We start from the raw sequence: 19,775 nt of genomic DNA, 5'->3' as shown, positions 1-19,775 counted from the left end.
GGAGGGAGGGGAACTTGTGGCAGTCTGAGAACCAGGCTGTTTATTACCTGCTTTCCATTGGTATGGACAAGGGACTGTGTGTACCTTGAGAGGGATTTTGCTATTATTTAGAGAAGCTTTGCTTATGAAAATGGATTTTTGGGGGGACTGACCTCCTCCAATAAGTTTTAACCAAATTTATATTTTAAATAAAAGAATTACCTTTAAAAGTCCTTGACATGATAAAGGGATAGCATCTTAATCATATTACATTGAAATATCAACTCTAGCTGGCAACATAGCTAGAGTTTGAAATAATTGAGGATGCCATGTAAAGAAGTCAGCATAAATCAGTATATGCGTAAAGGCTTACTCTTAAAATCTCTTTTTGTGTTGTGTTGGCTTTACACATATTAGGATAGAATTCCTCCAGCTTGTAGAAGACAAAGAGGAAACCTTTCTTTTTTGGTGTACATACTCTAGAAACTAGTCTTCAGTCTCTAGTGCAAAAAGAAATCACAGTTAACTTCTAAGAGACATTGGGTCTACGGCCATACCACTCTGAACGTGCCTGATCTCGTCTAAGAGACATTGATCATAAAGGCAACTGTATGCATTTATTTATTTAATTTCCTGTGTAGTATTTAGTATGTTTATCCTTCTCTGTTTAGTGGTTTTTTTCCTTCTCAGTATTACCCACTGTTTACTGTAAGAATCTCTTACACTTTGCCTCTTTATCTGGAAGATGGTAGAAAACTTAGCATCTCAGTCTTCCTTGAATTGCTGTCTAGATACTATGGAAAAGGGAAGTATAGAAAGTTCTACTTTTGACTCTTCTTCACTCAGATCCTCCACATTAATGGTCCTGGAATAGGATCAGTGCCAACATTGAAGTCCACAGCCAAGGTTGACAAGACTGGTTGGAAAATACTTGGGCGTCTCACAGAAGGCAATTTGCCATCAAATTAGGTAGCATCAATTTACGGATCCTCTTCTCACTAGAAATGCCCATAGACTTTTTATCCTGTGATCTCCCAGTCAGGAAAGCTGCCTGGTGACCTTGGTTTATGCTCTTTTTCTCTTTTTTCTTTTTGGAAAAATAAAGCGGTAGATCACATTTAAGAAGCCATCTAGAAGACTTAAAAATAATCTAGTTAAAGAAATACCTTTTGGATTGTTACTATAATTTGGGAGTTACCTGTAACCCTTGATGCTACTTAAGTTAGTTATCATGGTTTGGTTTGAAATTTCAACAGGCCATGCATTTGTGTTTATTCCACCGTAAGTTGTCTTTGATTGAGGAAATTTGATTATTGAGATTGTTGAGGAGGTGGCAAAGTTGTTATAACCAATGTGTTGTTCATTTGAAATATTTTTTACCTAATGGTACATAATTGAATTGTTTCTAGAAATTTTCCCTTCCTTTTCCCTCTGTTTGTTGTTTTAGACATGAAGAACAGCCAAGGCCTTTTGTGTTGCATGCATGCTTGAGGAACTCAGATGATGAAGTGAGATTTCTGCAAATGTGTTCTCGGGTTCTGGTGCTTTGTCTCCTCCCCTCAAAGGATGTCCAGTCTCTCAGCTTACGGATCATGCTTGCAGAAATTCTCACAACAAAAGGTAGACCTATGAAATTGATATAACTAATGCAATAAGTGTGCAAACTAATGTGCTACATACTAATGTGATAATACTTTGTATAACACTTATGCAAACCTTGTTTACTAAGGGACATATTGGAATTAGCCAACTGTGTCCATCATTTGATATAATTAACCACAGAGAAAAAAGAGAATTTTTAATCTAAATTTACTAGAATGGGTTTGTAATAGTGTCACTGACTTTTTAACAACTTCCTCCATGGAGTCTGCTTTAACCAGTTGGGAGAATGTTGACTTTCATCTTTGGCAACCTAAACTGGTCAAAACATATTGACATGACCCTTATTAAAAGAAAGAGAGAGAGAGAGAAATCAGTGAACTTAATTTTTATAGTTTTGTTAGCAACTTGGGTTCCAAATGACTTCCTTTCGTTATTCCTTTACATTTCACTCATTTATTAAAATGACCACTTGATTGTAGCCATAGTTGGTAACATATCTGGAAGGATAGGCAGCCTGTGTGTGTGTGTGTGTGTGTGTGTGTGTGTGTGTGTGTGTGTGCACGTTTTTGAATATCTTAATTGTTTATAATTTCCCCCATTTGGCTAGTTGAAAAATGTTTCCCAAACGTAGTTTAATTATGTAATATAAAAACAATTATTCAAAGAATACCTTTTTCAGTGGTGCTTTCTTCTCCTTTCCACAGTCTTGAAGCCAGTAGTGGAGTTTCTAAGTAATCCGGATTATATAAACCAAATGCTACTTGCCCAGTTGGAGTACAGAGAACAGATAAATGAACATCACAAGAGAGCCTACACTTATGCTCCTTCTTATGAAGAGTTTATCAAGCTTATAAACAGCAACTCTGATGTGGAATTCTTGAAGCAGCTAAGGTATTTGCTCTTCAATTACAGCACAATAGCTAGTGATTATCGTCCCCTGCCTGGTTAGGTTAAAAAAAAAAAAAAGTGACTGTCAGGGAAACAAAAGTCCATAAATCTTATCATTTAGTGACAACTAAACTTATCCAGCTTCTCCTTAACAGTGGAATTAGAATTAGTTTTCATGAAAGTATTAGGTTTTGCAAATACAGTTCACCCTTGAATAATGTAGGGGTTAGAGGTGCCAACAACCTTCCAAGTCAAAAATCCACATATAATTTTGACTCCTCCAAAACTTAACTACTAATAGGCTACTGTTGACCGGAAGCCTTACTGATTACATAGTCATTTACTATTTATTAAGCAGAAGTGGGCCAGGTGTGGTGGCTCATGCCTGTAATCCCAGCACTTTGGGAGGCCAAGGTGGGAGGATCACTAAAGGCCAGGAGTTTGAGTCCAGCTTGGGCAACACAGCAAGACCCTGTCTCTAGAAAAGAAAAAAATTATCAGGGTGTAGTGGTGCACACCTATAGTCCCAGCCAATTGGGAGGCTGAGGCAGGAGGATCACTTGAGCCTAGGAGTTTGAGACTGCAGTGAGCTATGATTGTGCCACTGCACTCCAGGCTTTAACAAGACCCTGTCCCTTAAAAAAAAATTAAGTGGAAGTGGATTATCATAAAGGCTTACATCTTCACATTAAGTAGGCCGAGGAGGAGAAGGAAGAGGAAGCTTTGGTCTTGCTGTCTCAGGGGTGGCAGAGGCAGAAGAAAATCCCATTAAGTGCTCCTGTGTAGTTCAAACCCATGTTGTTCAAGGGTCAACGGTAATTAGACCCTAATAAATTAAAATTTGTTAGGAGTACCTACTTAGCTGCCCTAATGCCTGCCTCTTTAGAAAAGCATTGAAAGGAGATGATGTGTTTTTTAATTACAACGTAGAACATTGTGTTGGTTTCACTTTTCTTAGAAAATGCAGAGACTTAGTTTTGGGAATAAGAGGTTCTTGATTAATTGTTTTGAGAACACATTTGAAAATACTATGGGAGTGTCTTTTATAGGGGAACACAATCTCCCTTAGCATATCTGAGATATTTTAGGGGTGAGAGTGTGTTTATATGTGTTTAGTTTTCTTTTTACAGCCTATGCAAATGCAGTATGTATCTGTCTTCTTTCACCCAGCACAATGTTTTCAAGGTTCATCCATGTTATAGTATTACAGGAACCAAGACTCTTGAACCCCTAAAAGTTTGCTGAAAAATCACTGGAAATGAGGCAGATTGATTTCTAGAACAGGCATACAGATTTATCTTAGCCTGTATACATGGAAGCCTTCAGAATTAAGACCCAAAGATACAGAGGAAATTATCCTTTTTTATACTTAAGTACAACAAAGTATGGACAGCCATGTATGTGGGAATTTGTACATGGGATGAGAAAGGATTCTCAACACAAAGATTAGGATAGAAAGAAATAAAAAGTTCATTTTACTTTCTCAGAGAGAAGGGGAGAGAGAGAGAGAGAGAAGGGAAAGAGAGGGGAAGTGTTGGCTCTGAGTAGGGGGAGCTTGGGATTTTTATGGGGTAAAGGGGGAAAAAAAAGAAAAATTAATTGTGGCAGACTGATAGGAAAAATGGCTGTGGAGCCACTGCTTCTGGTTTTTTCCTGTTTTTCTTCTCCTGGAGAGTAGCTTATCAGTAGTCTGTCTGAACTGGTCTGGTGAGGAGGATTTTTACACTTTCTATCTGCTCATCTCTTTTCAAATGCTGTTAAAAAAGAAAAAAAAAAAAAACAATCTTAGCAGGCATTTAATCTTGAAGACTGAGAGTTAAGACCCATTTAGTGAATCTTAAAGACAGCAATCCTTTTCTCCCTTTTTCTGTTAGATAGTTTATTAGGAATGCCGTCCTTTCAATGTAGAAATATGTTGGGACAAAAAGGATATGATCCAATGCTAGTAGACTGAGTGGGGAAACCCAGCAAGGTCTGTCTGTCCAGATTCATCTTGGTCTCTCTGAACAGCATTCCTTCCTTCTGGGTGTGCAGCAGACCCCATAGGGGTCTTATGACTTACTGTCAAACAAGGTAGGTCTGATAATTTCTTTATGGACAGTTTTTGCACAGAATAATTTTAGGTTTTATGGCTGGCTTTTGGGAAAAGGCATTCTGGTTTCTATGGCCCTCTTTGGGGAAGAGGGATGCTGGGTTTCTTGGTTAGCTTCCGAGGAGAATGGGACTGAGAGGCAGGAGGACAAGAGAGGGTCAGAGAAAAACTTTTGCTTCTGAGGCCTTCAATGGAGGGCACTGTTTCTGAGCCCCATCAACATGTATCAATTCTTCATTCCTTTATTTGGCTGAATAATATGCCATTGTATGACTATACCACATTTTGCCTATCTGTTCATCAGTTAATGGGCAATTTGGGTTGTTTGCACTTTCAAGGATGCCTTTTGACTGACCTTTGAGCCTCTTCTGTACCATTTCAGTAGCATTGTCAGTGGCTGTTGATAAAGGAGAATAAGATAAAATGTTGCAGAGTCCTAATCTCTTTCTACCACCAAGGAGGAGTTGATGGAACACAGGCATGAGGGGATATTCCTGGTGTGTACTGTTCCTGTTTCATATGTCATATCTCTTCTGTGTCTTCCACTTTACCATTAGGCTTTGCGTTTTCAGCAGAGTTTGCAGAGTCGGGCGGGGGGCACTTGGAGGTACTGTGATGATCAGATAATCATGCTGTTAAAGTGTCTATTAAAGGCAGAAAGAATACATTTTCAGATTTAATTACGTTGGTATAATGACTGAGTCCTGACCTCCATCCCTTTTTAAGTTTTCAGTTCGTCATGTAGAGCTTGGGAAATGTGTTGATGACTTTCTCTAGAAGGGCTGAGAGTTCTTTTGTGACGAGAAGTATAAACTTTTCCTTGAAAGTGTCATATGCAACTGGCAACATCAGCTGTGGGATCATCGTGATCTTGAAGAGTTTATAGTTCCCTCAGCAAGCTTGGCAAAGAACCTGGGAGAAAATAGTGTGCAGGGCACTTTTCTCAATGGTAGGTATACACATCCAGAGTTACTTTCTGAATACTTGTGCAGATTCTACATATCCTGAGGCATCTTCCCTGGACCTGTGACTGTGAGATGATTCCTTAGGCTTTGCTGTATAGTAGAATTTCAGGCAGTTCTGTTTGATGTGGCACTGGGATGTCTTTTTTCCATGGGGCAATTGTCTTATCCATTGTATCTTAGGAGCACACCCAAGGGCTTTATTCTCTGCTTTGTGCACAGTTGTAACTAGAAAATCTGTCAGGAACAAATGCAATAGCAGAGATTGATATTTTGCCCCAAAACGTTGGTGACGTTGCTTGCATAAGTTGTCTTGTTACCGAAAGTTCAACACTTGTCCCTGAGGCCACATCAGAAGACTGAGGACAAGTGGTTTGAGGAGAAGGAAAGGGAGGTTTATTAATTTGCCAGAAAATGAGTAGGTTGGCAGACTTCCGTCTTTAAGTACCAATGTCCTGTCTAGAAGCAGAAATACAGAGCTTTTATAGGGTTTTTGTTTGTTTGTTTCAGGTTATTGTTGTTTAACTGCAGTTGATGGTCCTGATCCATCCCTTCTCCAGGGAAGACAATTTGGTGACCTCCGCCCCTGGACAAGTCCTTTGTGCCATCTCCTGTGGTACAAAGAATAAAGGACACTCCCCTGCCCCTCTGATTACTTGCTTTGGGCAGGAATGCAGGTTTTAATTACTAAAAAGAGTGGGAGAGGTTTTAAAGAGACAACTTTTAAAACATTTTACCCTTTTTCAGGCCATTGTTACTTGGTTACTTATTGTTTGTTTGACAAAAAATTACTCTCTTGTTCAAGGGTCAGTTCTGCTTATTGTATTGACAATCGGAATTACTTTTTATTAGACTCTTGTCTACTCTGTATGTTGAGGCTTATCAGCCTCCCAAAACCAGTGGAGTTGCTTTCTTTAATCATAGTCTGAGCTGTTCTGTTGTTTTTTTGTTTTGGTACAATTAGAGTACTCTGCTGTCTGACTTTATTAGCATTTTAGGTCACTATCTTTAAATTGCTCTGAGTAAAATTTTGGGATAGGCTGCCTAATGCAGGGAATGTGTTTTATTTAGACTCAGTAGTTGGTGAACACATCCACTTTTATTTCATACATATTTGGTAGATAGATGCCTATTTTCTAAAGGAAATAAAGTCATTCAGCTCTGCTAGGCTGGAATCCACACAAACAAAGAAAAACACAAAAAACTTTGAGGGTGATATGTGCAGTCCTGGAATAGTTTGGTTGTTTTCTGAGTCAGCATGAAGTGTTTTCACAGTAGGATTATAGAGCTAGAAATACATCCTTTAAATATACTAAATTTAGTGGTTTTTAACCCTGGCTATATATTATAACTGCTCAGGCCTTAAAAAAGGGTACAGTTGGATACCCTCTTGTCCTTTGTAACTACTTCCTTTTTCTTCTTTTCTGGATCCAAGATGTCAAAGTGAAAATGTGGTGGCTACATTGGTCCAATATTTTTAGTTTTTCATGGTTTTCTAGTAGGAGCAGTGACCAACTCTGCTGACACATGGGAGCCAGAAATGTGAATGCCATCTTGGTACAGGATGTTAAAGAGCAGCTGAGTAGATTTCCCACTGCTGATGTGGGTGGGGAGATGATGCCACAATTAAGGAAGGCAAACCAGACCTCAGAATGAAGGTGTGTCCATTAGTGAAACTCAACAATTACAGTGATAGCAGAGAAAATACTGAGTGTTCCTTTATTTTGAAGATAAAGTGGGGTCAAAATAATACCAAAGGAGAAATGAAAGGTCTGCCTTTGCAGACTTCTTATAAAGGCATGGGCAGACTGTGGCCCAGGAAAGCATGCAGTGCTGCCTGCCTTGGGTAATTAATTCTTCACCCTATTGGTAAAAAGTACTCCAATGAAAATTATTTACTCTTCCACTAAAAAAATAAAAAACTGGTGCCTGGGCTTCGCCCCCTGGAATTTTTATGTAGTTGGTCTGGAGGGGAACCTGGGCATCAGTATTTTTAAAAAGCTCCCCCAAGTGATTATAACATGAGACTAGTATTGAGGATCTCTTTTAAACGGAGTGTTCTCCCACTTGCTACCAATTTGAAGTCCAGGCTAGCTGTTATGTCATGTCTTTCATTGTATTCTGACTCTCTGAAAACTGTTTGTACTATTTGAGGTACATGGTGACTGTTGAGTATACCTCATTCTTTTACCATGTTTATTGTAATGAACAAAGGGAATTTTATCACTGACCTTCATGAGAGGCATTTTTAACCTAAAGTTTTTCAACCTTGGTGAAATTGGCATTTTGGGCTAGATAATTTTTTATTGTTGGTCTATTTATTGTGCAGTGTTTAGTAGGATCCTGGCCTGGGCCCACTGGATGCCAGTAGTACCCATACAGGTGTGACGACCAAACATATTTCCAGACATTGTCAAATGTTCCCAGGGGAAAAAGTCTCCCCTGATTGAGAGCCACTGGTTTAACCCCATGAGTAGATTGGAGGTACTTATTTGTTAAGATTTGATTCAAATGAAAGTTACAGGACCCTTTCACCCAAATAATGATGACTTATCCAAAGTATAGTGGTTTTTCCCCTAGATTTATTGAGGTATACTTGACAAATAAAAATTATATCTATTTAAGGTATACAATGTGATTTTTGATATATGTATATATTGTGAGATGATTACCACAATCAAGCTGATGAACATATCCATCACCTCATGTAGTTGCCATTGTTTTTTTGTGGTGAGAACACTTAAGATCAACTCTTAGCAAATTTCAAGTATACAATACAGTGTTGCTAACTATAGTCACCATGCTGTGCATTGGATCCCCAGAACTTATTCCTCCTCCATTAACTGAGCCTTTGACCAGCATCTCGCCACCCCCACCCCTTCAGCCCCTGGTAACCACCATTGTCTCTGCTTTTATGAGTTTGCCTTTTTTAGATTACACATGTAAGTGAGATCATGCAGTAGTTGTCTTTCTGTGTCTGGCTTATTTCGTTTAGCACAGTGTCCTCCAGGTTCATCCATATTGTCTCTAATGGCAGGATTTCCTCCTTTTTTAAGGCTGAATAGTAAGGTAGGCAGTCCAGGACTGGGATGGGGGCTCCACCCTTCTTAAGGACCCAGGCTCCTTCTAGCTTGCTGCTCTGCCATTCTCTGGGTATGTTCCAGAGTCCTTAGGGTCCAGGATGGATTCTAGAGTGCCGCCATTCATCATATCCTAATTCCAGGAGGCAGGGAGAAGGCAACAATAGAAGGTGGCAAAGGTCATGCACTGGCTGTCTTTTAGGAAGTTTCTGGATACTACTATATGATATTTCTGCTCATATTTTATTGGTCAGAACACTTGAAATATAATAGGGAATCTTATTCTGGGCAACTTTAGACCCAGTTGAAAAATCGAGAATTCTGTTACTAAGGAAGAAAGAAGAATGGATATGGGACAGGCAAATGGCCATTTTTGCTACCATACTATATGTTGTATAGTTTAGTGAGACAGAATAGCTCTACTTTCCACATAAGCATTAGAAAAATACAACTTTCCTAGAGTGGACACCAAGATTAAAGAGATGCCAAGCAAATGCTTAAGAAGGGAAAACTTTCCATGTGTGTTTCAAGGTACCATTTGTTGAACATCTACTGTGTATTAAGCACAATGTTGGATTCTTTATAATCATCTTACTTGATCATTATAACAAGCATGTGAATTAGATATTATTATTCCCTTTTATGATCGAAGAGAGCAAAGTTATTTGCCCAGGATCACAGAGCTAATAAGTAACATAGCTGGGATTTGAACTCAGGTCTGCCTGACTTCAAATCCTGTATTTAAAGCTGGGTGGCTTGCTTACCAGGTTGGCAGAAAACAGTAGTGACACCGGGCTCCAACTTTCTGGGGTTTCCTAAAGTTGTGGAGATAACTCTCTTCTGTTTGTGAGTCTTGACTGGCACCAATCCTTTGGGCAGAGAACAATATCATCAGAAGTATTGTCATCTGTTATTAAGACAGTGATATACTGCCAGATAAACAAGTAGTGATAAAGAAAATCAGAGCAGACTAGCACTGCCATAATCTTATTTACTGCCAGTCCAATCTTTATTAGATTTTTCAGTTCTGGATTTGTTTATTTCTGATCCCTTATTTAAACAGCAAAATGGAGAATCTGAAAATAGTAGGGAGGAAATTTTAATAATGGCTGGAAAGTTTAAAATTGAAAAGATGAAGGATTATTTAGCTTGGAGAAGAAAAGAAAACCTTTTATCTCCTTTTATCTAGTACATACTGAGATTGAGGTAGTATTTTCTGCTTTACTAGAGTAAAACTAGAGGAAATGGGCATAATGAATGGATGAATTTAAGAGATTATAATTAACAATGGAGTGGGTTACTGATGGAGTTTGCTAAGTATTTTTTCTTTAGATATTAAAGGAATGGATTTTTATCTCTGAATTATTTTAGATACATTTGCACATGAAGATAATATATTAAAATATTAAAATTCTTAACATTGCATGCTTCTGTGAAGAAGAACTTAAGTTATTTAAGTGTTCTGTGTTTTGAACACTGATTCTGAAAATATATTGTGAGTCATGAGCAGTAAAATAGGATTATGTCGTAGAGGAACATGAGAGAAGAAACCAAGCATACCTCAAGACAAACTAATGCAGTGTGTCAGAAATCAATAAGCACACATTAACTGCTAAGAAAAAGATGAGTGTGGGTGGACAAGGAGATGAAAAACCATCAAATATAAAACCAAGAGAATCCTGGCAAATTTTTGTAGAAAGAATAAATGAATGTAAATTTAGTTTTAAAGAAAAACTTGATAAAATATGTGGCTGCTTATGAAAAATGTTCTGAAAGATCTTTCAGTCTTATGAGAAATAAAAGTACATTGACTTCAGAAATATATAGCTCCTTTTGTTGGTGCCCAAGAAATAGCAAAGGGCACAGAGGTGGGAGTTAAAACATATCAGAGAACACACATTATTTTTATTTAGGAAGAAAGATAATTGAGTATTGGCAGCAATGTAAAATTTGATATAAGAAGGGGAAATTTTGGTGTCAAGAGGTTCATGATCTCTCTGAAATTAAAAAATTAATTATGTGCTTATAATTGGAGCAATACCAGCACTGTGGATAAATGTATCTGCTTTATGAGTGACTGTTGGGACAAGTCAGTTTATATAAAGCCCTTGGCCCAAGATCTGGCACATTTCCAATTGTTAGCTGCTACTGTTGTTGTTATAGTCATTAAACCAAGGATTGCAAGCAGACTTAATTGTATTATGAACACTAGTCAGTTGCTAGTGGCTGGCTAGAGTACAGTGTTAAGTTTTGGGGTTTGAGGAGGCTCAATAAATAGCAATGCTCTTCTCCCCCTGAGGTCCGAACCATTTTAGAGCTGAGGAATAAGGCCAACGAAGACCAAATGTCACTCTTATTTTTAACAGATAATGGAGAATGCAGTTTATATGTGCAAGCAGCCTGCTTTCTAAAACAGAATCTCAGGATTAGACAGTCTTTCCTGCCCAGCTATGCTGGACCAGAATAGCTTCCTTGCTCCTGTGTCCCCCTCCCACCCCTTCTCCCTGGTAGGTCCAGAGTCCATCTGCTGGTTGCCCGTGGAGGCAGAGAATACATGCCCTTAAGAGAACAGAGAAAAGAAAGCCTGAGCTTCACATGCCCAATTTCTCCTTCTCTGTGATCAGGTTAACAACCTCCTCCTTCACTAAGGAGGAATGAGTAAGGGGTTGAGAGAGGCCAGGGATGGGGCTTCTTATATTTGGAATGGAGCATTAAGAGTTGGGGAGTGAGTAATGCTCTTTTCCTTGAGGGGAGGAAAGGTGGTACTAAGTTCTTACTCAGCAGAAGAGAATTTTGCAATTGCTAATGTCTGTTAAAGGAATGGTAGTAAAAAGTGGTATGCTGCTAATTTTTAACAGCTGGCTTTTGGGCGGGTAAGAAACCCTGACTTGTAGCATTTGCCGATTTCTCTAGTGTTAATATTCAGCCATGGCCGCTTTAAAGCCACCAGCATGATATCATGGACATGGAGTTGGGAAGAAATTTGCAATAGCACACCATTATATGTACATATGGTATTTCCAGAATATTGATATCATAGATGTAAATAACCTCATGAGCATATGTAATGATAAAATCAATAAAATTATTAGGAAATGATGAGCTTTGAGTACTTATTACCTTTTCAAAAATATACTTAATTATAAGTTTGTATAATTTAATTTTTAATGAGCTTAATTCCTAAAAATTTTTATATTTCTTTCTTTATTTATTTTTGAGACAGGGTCTCACTCTGTCACCCAGGCTGGAGTGGAGTGCACTGGCCTCTTCATAGCTCACTGCAACCTTGAACTCTTGGGCTTAAGTGATCCTCCTTCCTCAACCTTCCAAGTAGCTGGGACTACAGGCATGAGCCACCATGCCCAGCTAAGTTTTTCTGTTTTAGCAGAGACAGGGTCTCACTCTTGCTCAGGCTGCTCTCGAACTACTGGCCTCAAGCAATCCTCCTGCCTCACTCTCTCAAAGTGCTAGGATTACAGGCATGAGCTACCGTACCCAGCTTGATTCTTAAAAACTTAACAGCCAGGTCTCATGAGCCTACACAAGCCTTGTGAACTGGCTTCAGTGCAGCACTAAGTGGTAACCACACATGCTTTCTCTTTTGATGACACTGCACTAGATAGAAGTGCAGTTGTTCTAGAGATAGATGAGGCTTAGCAACACAAGAAGTCAACCTGTGGTGATCAGTCAAGCATCTAAAGTAGACCCTGGCCAAGAACTTGGACTCAAGAGTCAGATTGACCTCGACTTAATAGAACAGGTTTGCATTTTTGCTTTGCTGCTTGCAAGCTGCATGATCTTGGGCAAGTCATTTAAACTCTGATCCTCAACTTTAACTGTGAATTGGAGAAAATGCTTTCTATTTCATAGGATTGTTGTGATAATTAAATGACATCATGCATGTAACGCATTAACACAGTTTTCAGGTCATGCTAAGCTCCCAGGAAGAGCTAAAAAAAATAGCAATTGTCAGAAGAAGGCAAATAAATTCTCAGATCCTGACTTGAATAGGATTAATGGATGCAATGAGGCAACACAATATTTTATTTCAGAAAAACTTTACTCGAAATGTATAGGAAAGTCATTAGGACATTTTCAATATAGAATTTAAAACCTAGGCAACTAAAGATGATACTTGGTAAACATTCTGAACAAAAATGCTTAATGTGAGAATCAGGAATGAAACCTAGCAGTGGTTATATATCTATAAATACTTTATAATGATAATAATAGCTGACAAAAAATATCAGGAATACTGGTAGAAACTAGATAGCAAAGAGAAAAAATTTGGGTTTTTTTTTGAGGTTAACTAAAGGGCACCAGCTAGCTGAGAGTGATATAACTTTGGTTGTTTCTGTAACATGTAATTTCTGTAGCTTTGGGAACTAGAAAATGAATGTGGTAACATTTGGTTATTTTAGGAAGATAAAAAATATAGATAAACAAGATTAAGAAAAGTGTCACTTATCATAAACATAAAAACTATACTTAGAATATATCTCCAGATTATTTTCTGTGTGTGTGTGAATAGAGAGGCAGAGAAAGAAAGAGAGGGGAGTGTGAGAGAGAAAGAGAGAAAGGGTGTGTGTGTGGGTGGGGGGAGTGTTTACCTAAGTTCAGGACACCTCACCTCAGGCTGCTGTGGTCCAGAACTGCCTACCTGGTGTGACTCAGCCTATAAATGTGTGGAGATGGTTTCCTCAGCCCTTGGGGATGGCTGGGGAGGGTCTGGGATGGCTGGTTACCCCCGTGTTCTGTTCAAATATCATTTAATATGTTTGCTATGAGTAGAAAAACATTCGGAAGCATGTCTTAGTCTTTCTGTGGAATCAGCCACCTCTGGCACGCTAGAAAGATGGAAAACAGTTTTAAAAGCTCCTTTAGCTGAAAGAGCCTCTCATTCCTCCAAGTCCTAACCTAAAACATTTCCCCCATTTGTGCTTCTGACACTCCCTGCTTAATGTCACTAAACATACCTTATCAAAAGGTAGCTCAGAATCCTCTTGTTATATATCCTCAGTAGTACTCAAAGACATAAACACTAAAAAGGAATACTTTTCTTTGTTCATAATATTGGTGGTGATTAATATTGGTGATTAAGCATTTGATGACAGTGTTGGCAACGGTGTGGGAAAATGGAACCTCATGTTCTACAGGTAGGGGTATAAATGATTATCTTTCTGTAACACAATTTTATAATGTGAAAATATGCATTCTTTTTCACCCATTTATTGCTCATAATAATTTATCTTAAGGAAATAATCATGAATGTATAGAAAGATTTCTCCAAGAATGTTTCTTGCAATGTTATTTAAAATAGAAAAAAGCTTGAAATAACCAAAATGTCTAACAAGAGAGATTTAGTTAAAAAAAAAAAGTTGGTGCATTTATACAATAGATTACCAGGTATTGGCAATGGTGTAATATTAGAATATTTAATTATATTGGAAGATATTAGCTAAATTGATCAATAAAAAAGCTCTAAAACAGTATGTATAGCCAGTCTTATAAATAAAAAATACAATATTTGCATAGAAAAAAGTTTATAAAGATATTCCAAATGTTAATAGTGGTTAACTTCAAATGTTGTGCTGTGTGTATTTTCTCATTTTCTTCAATGAACATTTGTTATTTTAGAGAAAGAAAAAATTGGCTCAGACTGAGACAGTAAAATCTGCCCAGCCATTTATTAGGCTGGTGTAACAGACATTAAAGCCAGCTACAAAGTTAACAGGAAACAATATTTCTCCCAAGTACAAGCTATCCACACTATGGCTTTAAAATGTCATAATGATCCCTTTCTTTGAGCTTTCTTAGTCACTGAGAAACTTCGTTCTCTACAATCTTAGACTATCAGAAACTTTGCTGTGTGAAATTATGTCAGTAAGAATGACACAGCCTACTCTTGCCTGGAGGATCTAAGTCAGTTTGATACACAGAAGCAGCTTTTATTTACAACCCCCATGCAGAGCTGCACATAAGGGGTTTCTGGACTCAACATATCTATCTTAACTTTATAGTTTTCAAGGAAATGGGACCTTGGATCCACCCAAAATTGACCCCTTTACAAAATCCTCTTTTGAGTCTATCAAAATGCTGCTTCCTTTAAATTTCTTCTGAACTCCACTTTTCCCTGGAATCCCATAGTAGCTTTATCTTTTCCTTTGTGGAGACACCCTCCAGTTCCTCCAGTTTGTGGTGACTCGCTCACTGCATGGGTCAGCAAACCTGATTTTCTTGAACTACAGTGATCCTGGTGGGCTTAGGTTGATTGGGCTAAAATGGTAAATATTTGTCCGGCCTTTGACTCTCCCAAGAAATTCCACCATGTGCATTCCCAGAAAACTCCAATAATTTCTTAAAAATCTGTATAAGATGTGCCTAATGAAAATGAAGAGACTGATTTTTTTATTTGGCATGCAAATAACTTTGAAATCAATTCTAGTTGAATTCCAAAGCTGTTCTAAACAATAGAGACTAGGAGAGCAATAAATCTATAGATTTCTAAGGTAATTATATACTTTGAAGTTCTGTGTAGCATTTCAGGTGAGTTTCAGATTGGTGAGGAGTGTTCATAAACACAAACTTACTCTAGCCAATTGTGAACACTAAAGAGAGGTGGGGTGGCAATTCAGAGGAGCAGGTGGTAGCAGTTATCTTAGTGTGGCTTTTTCCTAGTCCCTGGGACAAAAGATACTGTAGGTAGAATCTTGCCACATTTGGAAAACAGCTGAATTCTTGTTTTGTTTTGTTTTGTTTTTGTTTTCTTGAGACAGAGTTTCACTCTGTGGCCCTGGCTAGAGTGCAGTGGTAACACCATAGTTCACTGCAACCTCAGACTCCTGGGCTCAAGCCATCCTCCTGCCAAAGCCTCCCAAGTATCTGGGACTACAGGCACTCGCCACCAGGCCCAGTTAATTTTTCTATTTTTTGTAGAGATGGGGTCTTACTCTTGCTCAGGCTGGTCTCCAACTCCTGGCCTCAAGAAGTCCTGCCTTAGCCTCCAAAGTGCTAGGATTACAGGTGTGAACCACCGTGCCTGGCCTGAATTCTTGTTATACTACTTCTCCTTAGTACTTGAGTTTACATTATCATTTTGGGAAAACATATGCTAACAATCTATGCACACAAATATCAGTCTTCCTGATTCTTGAACCAAACTCAGCACCTGGAAGGCCATATCCTCCTCTGAGAAAGAAAGCTGAGTGAGTGCTCAATATCTCTGAATTGCTTCCCAGAGTTCAGGGAAGCCTGTGCCCTCAAGAATAGCCAGCATTGGGATGTAGTTCATGTATATACACGTGTGGTTTTTGTAGAGAAAAATGAGAATGAAAAAAATCAATCATTTCCTCTTGGTATCAAGTGAAAGTAAGTTAAACAAGTTCAATAATCATCTTCAAATGCCTACTACGTGCAAAGCACTATGTGAGGGGTCTGGTGTATATGACGATGAACTGGCTGTGGATCCTTAGATTCCGCCCCCTGCCATCAAAGTGTTTGCATTCCAGCATATAAATAGCTAAGTAGGAAGCAAGATACTAATGCCCAGAAGTGGAGTATGAAGAGCTAAAGAAGTGGGTAGGAGCAAATATTTCATTTTATAACAGAGGAATCTAAGAAAGCTTCAGATAGGAATGGCCATGAACTGAGTGAGTTAATAGGATTTCAGCGGATGAGGAGTGATTGTGTATAAGACGGAGAAAAAACAGAAGTATTGAGGAGAAGGGAGTCAGGAAAGAACTGGAGTGTGTTTAGGGTATGACATGTGGTCTGATTTGGCAGAAACAGTATCCAAGAGGAAAGTAGAAGGCAGTATGCCTGGAAAGGCTGGATTATCTGCCATTGACCATGCTTATGTATTTTGAAAAGCCTTGGGCAAGGTAAGTATTAACCTATATTGAATTTTAGAGTAGCAGGAGAATGGTTAGAGCATGAGCTTTAGAGTCAGGCAGCCCTAGATTGTAATTCTGGCCTTAATGCTTAAGAAGCAATGGGACCTTGTATAGATTTCTTAATCCGCCTGAACTCCAATTTCCTCCTCTGTAATATGACATGATTACAGCACTTTGTTATGAGGATTAAGTGAGATAATGTAAATTAAAGTACCTAAACAGATACTTGTTACTTAATGAAAGGAATCTAAAATTGTTAGCTGGTGTTATATTATAATTTTAATGTTTTATTTAAAATTTTTTAACTCTTTACTCAGATGGTGTGTATTTTCTTCAGTACCACTGATGATTCATTTGTTCCAAAGCATGAATCATTACAAATATCAAAAGAACAAATTGTTCAGAATATTATTGGTACCTAAGTGTTTGTGATATTAACTCTTGTTAATTTAGCTTATTAATATTTATTGAGTGCCTACCTTATGTTTAGTGGCAAACTAGGTTCTGTATGAAAATATAAGACACAACTCCTATCTTTAAAAGGCTATTGATCTACTTGGGGAAAAAAAAGTAGCATACCTTTATTATAGAGAAAGCCACACTTTTGCCGTAGGCTCAAAAATATGTCACCAGTTTTTAAAGGAGAATTAGGCCCTGAAATGACTGGACACACCATTTTCTTTGTTCACAGCATTCTTTGTGGAAGTGTGACTCTTTAAAACAACAATGTAAAATAGTCAATAAAAAGGCACTATTAAAGAACAGAAGTAATTTAAGATTTCAGTGAAGGCAGGTATGAAGGTGCTTTATAAGGTCTAATTAGGTGGACAAGTAGGAAGATTGCCTTCAAGAAGCAAACAAAGCATGAGCAAGAGCCTAGAGAGACCATAGAGAGGACAATATAGAAACTGGCCTGGCTTATGTGCACATGTCAATGAAGGAGAAAAAGAAGCTGGGTTGGATAAGAGAGCCAGTGCCAAGCTGTGGAGGGAACGGCAGGCTAGAGGTGTTGAGCAAGGGAGAGAGGAGATGAAGGTGGTCTTGTGGGAAGGTGCTTTGACAGGGTGCTCAAGGTGGTTAGGAGAGGGAAGGATTAAAGTCATGGAGACAATTAGACTGTTTAGCCATTGTAGTGTCCCACGTGTGAAAGGAGGAGGCCTGAAACAGGGTGGTGGCAGAAAGAAAGGAGCTTATTTTGAAGCTCAAAGCCAATCAATGTATTGGCTTTGAGACTGATCATTACTGGTAGGGTGAATATCTAAGATGATAACATCTTGAGAAAGATGATGGTAATAGTGTAGAGATGGGGAGGTAAAGAAAACTTACTCTGCAGAAGAGGAAGTAAAGTTAGTTTGAATAGGCATGATAGGTAGGTAAACAGTCTGGAAACTGGTTAAAAAAAAAAGACTCATAATTCTACCACTTCAACACAACTGCCCTTTATTTCACCTGCATTTTGCCTTGTAGCCCTGGTTCATATATACCCACATGGTTACATACCTGCAATCACAAATGTACATGCCATTTTGCTTTTTTAAAATTAGTTCATCATAAAATCTATTTTCATGTAATCTTTATGATCATAAATACTATTGGCTGAGTGCTTCCCCTTTAATCTGATATATTCTCAGAGCTTCCTGAAAGCAGGGACCATATTGGTATTATTCATTCCTGTGAACAAGAAAAGATTAACAAATGTTTATTTAATGAAAGAATTATTGACCACATAGATTATTTTCATGCTTTGTAGAAATTGCTACAACAAATATGTATATGATAGTTTTTGTTTTTCTTTTTTTTTGCTTCTGTTAGTTGTATCCTTAAGTTGATAATAAATTCTCGAGATTGGAATTGCTGTGTGGAGGATGTCTGTTTGCAGGACATCTAATCCAGATGGCAGTGTAAGGGGATGTTTGGGAACACTTGCTGGAGTTGTGTGAAAGGTCCATGCTGTTCACTAGTAGAACCAGTCCCCAGGGTAAATTAAGGACTTGGGCTTCGATGGTTCCAGGTTTTTGTATACTGTTTATAAGCTGATTTCCTCATCCATTTAGTAACTAACAGAATTACTCATGTAATGAGCTATTTTTGTGATTTGCCATTATTTGGAGGAATGAAGGCAGTTCCAGCAAAAAGTTTATTGATCGTTAATGTGCTACCAAGACTTCAGTTTGGAAAACATTGCCTGAGTGTATATGCAGCCTAGAGTTTATCTTCTGTGTGTATGGAGTCCTTAAAGAACTCTCTGTCAGTTGGAGTGGCATTTGGCCATGAGAGAGCTTGACATACAGTGAATTAAATAAGTTATGAGTTTATTTTCCTCCTGCAACAACGTGTCCTGAGATAGACAGATGGGGGCTGTTGCGATGATTCATGAAGTCACTGGAGCCCTAAACTCCTCCTGTCTTACTGCATCTTTGTTAGCCTGTGGCTTTTATCTCCTGATGGCAAGGTGGCTGCTGTACCTTCATCCAGTTGCGTCCTTGTTTTATGCAGAAAAATGAGGGATGGGCAAGGACAAAAGGTTGAAAGGGTTTGCTGTGGAGTTTACTTTTAGAAAGCTTTCCTGTAATCCCCACCCAGCCATTTCTGCCTGTATCTCCCAGGCTAGAATGGTGTCACATGACCAACCCTAACTGCTGGGGGAAAGGTTAGCCTTTTTAGCTGAATGTCGCTTTCCCTGATAAAACTGTGGGTTAGTAAGGAAGGAAAGGAGACTGGACGTTGGGTGTGCAACCAACAGCATCTGCCACCATCTTTGGGTGACACACCGACACTACTCCTGACAGCATACCCATTGAGATGGTGAGTTAGGATGGATATTTATATTACACAAGTGAAGAAATAAAAAAGATATGAATTTGTGAGGAGTCCATGAAATAGCTATGGCTGTGATGAATTTGTGTCTCCTGAATTTTAGTTGAAAAGCAAAAGAACGTATGTTATTTTGTGCTCTAAAAGCCAGCGAAATTAAATTTTAGAATGCTGCAAAGTTTGTGTTCAAAGTTAAAAATTAATGTTAAATAGCTTTATTACTGGCAGATACAATTAAGTAGGTTTAATTAAGGGCTAAGAAACACTCGGGGTGCATCAGTTTGGTTAGGGCAACACTTACTAACTGTTGAATAACCCCTAAGAAAATTTGGATTTATAAAACCCAACTGAATATGCTCAAAATAGCCACAATCCAGGGTTGTACTCAGCACTTAAAATATAAAATTTTGTTTATTTTTTGACTCAGAGTTCTCCCCTGTCACACATTCATTTACCTGGTGCTCTA

At 38.3% G+C, this 19,775-nt stretch overlaps 1 protein-coding gene across 4 annotated transcripts in view; it reads left to right on the top strand.

The window, feature by feature from the left end:
* SNX25 (sorting nexin 25) overlaps positions 1 to 19,775 on the top strand; it is a 104,227-nt gene that overhangs the window by 37,535 nt on the left and 46,917 nt on the right. For all 4 annotated transcript variants that reach the window (XR_006735414.1, XM_045552391.1, XM_045552392.1 and 1 more), the window contains exons 4-5: positions 1,427 to 1,599; positions 2,286 to 2,472. Coding sequence is in view for 3 of the 4 variants with exons in the window: in XM_045552391.1 (XP_045408347.1) it covers positions 1,427 to 1,599; positions 2,286 to 2,472 (360 nt within the window). In the remaining variant the exon portion in view is untranslated. The remainder of the gene's footprint in view (positions 1 to 1,426; positions 1,600 to 2,285; positions 2,473 to 19,775) is intronic.

The sequence above is a fragment of the Lemur catta genome, chromosome 5 (assembly GCF_020740605.2).
Source record: "Lemur catta isolate mLemCat1 chromosome 5, mLemCat1.pri, whole genome shotgun sequence".
NCBI classification, from domain to species: domain Eukaryota; kingdom Metazoa; phylum Chordata; class Mammalia; order Primates; family Lemuridae; genus Lemur; species Lemur catta.
The sequence above is the reverse complement of the archived record's forward strand: the minus strand, read 5'-3'. Positions and strand labels throughout refer to the sequence as shown.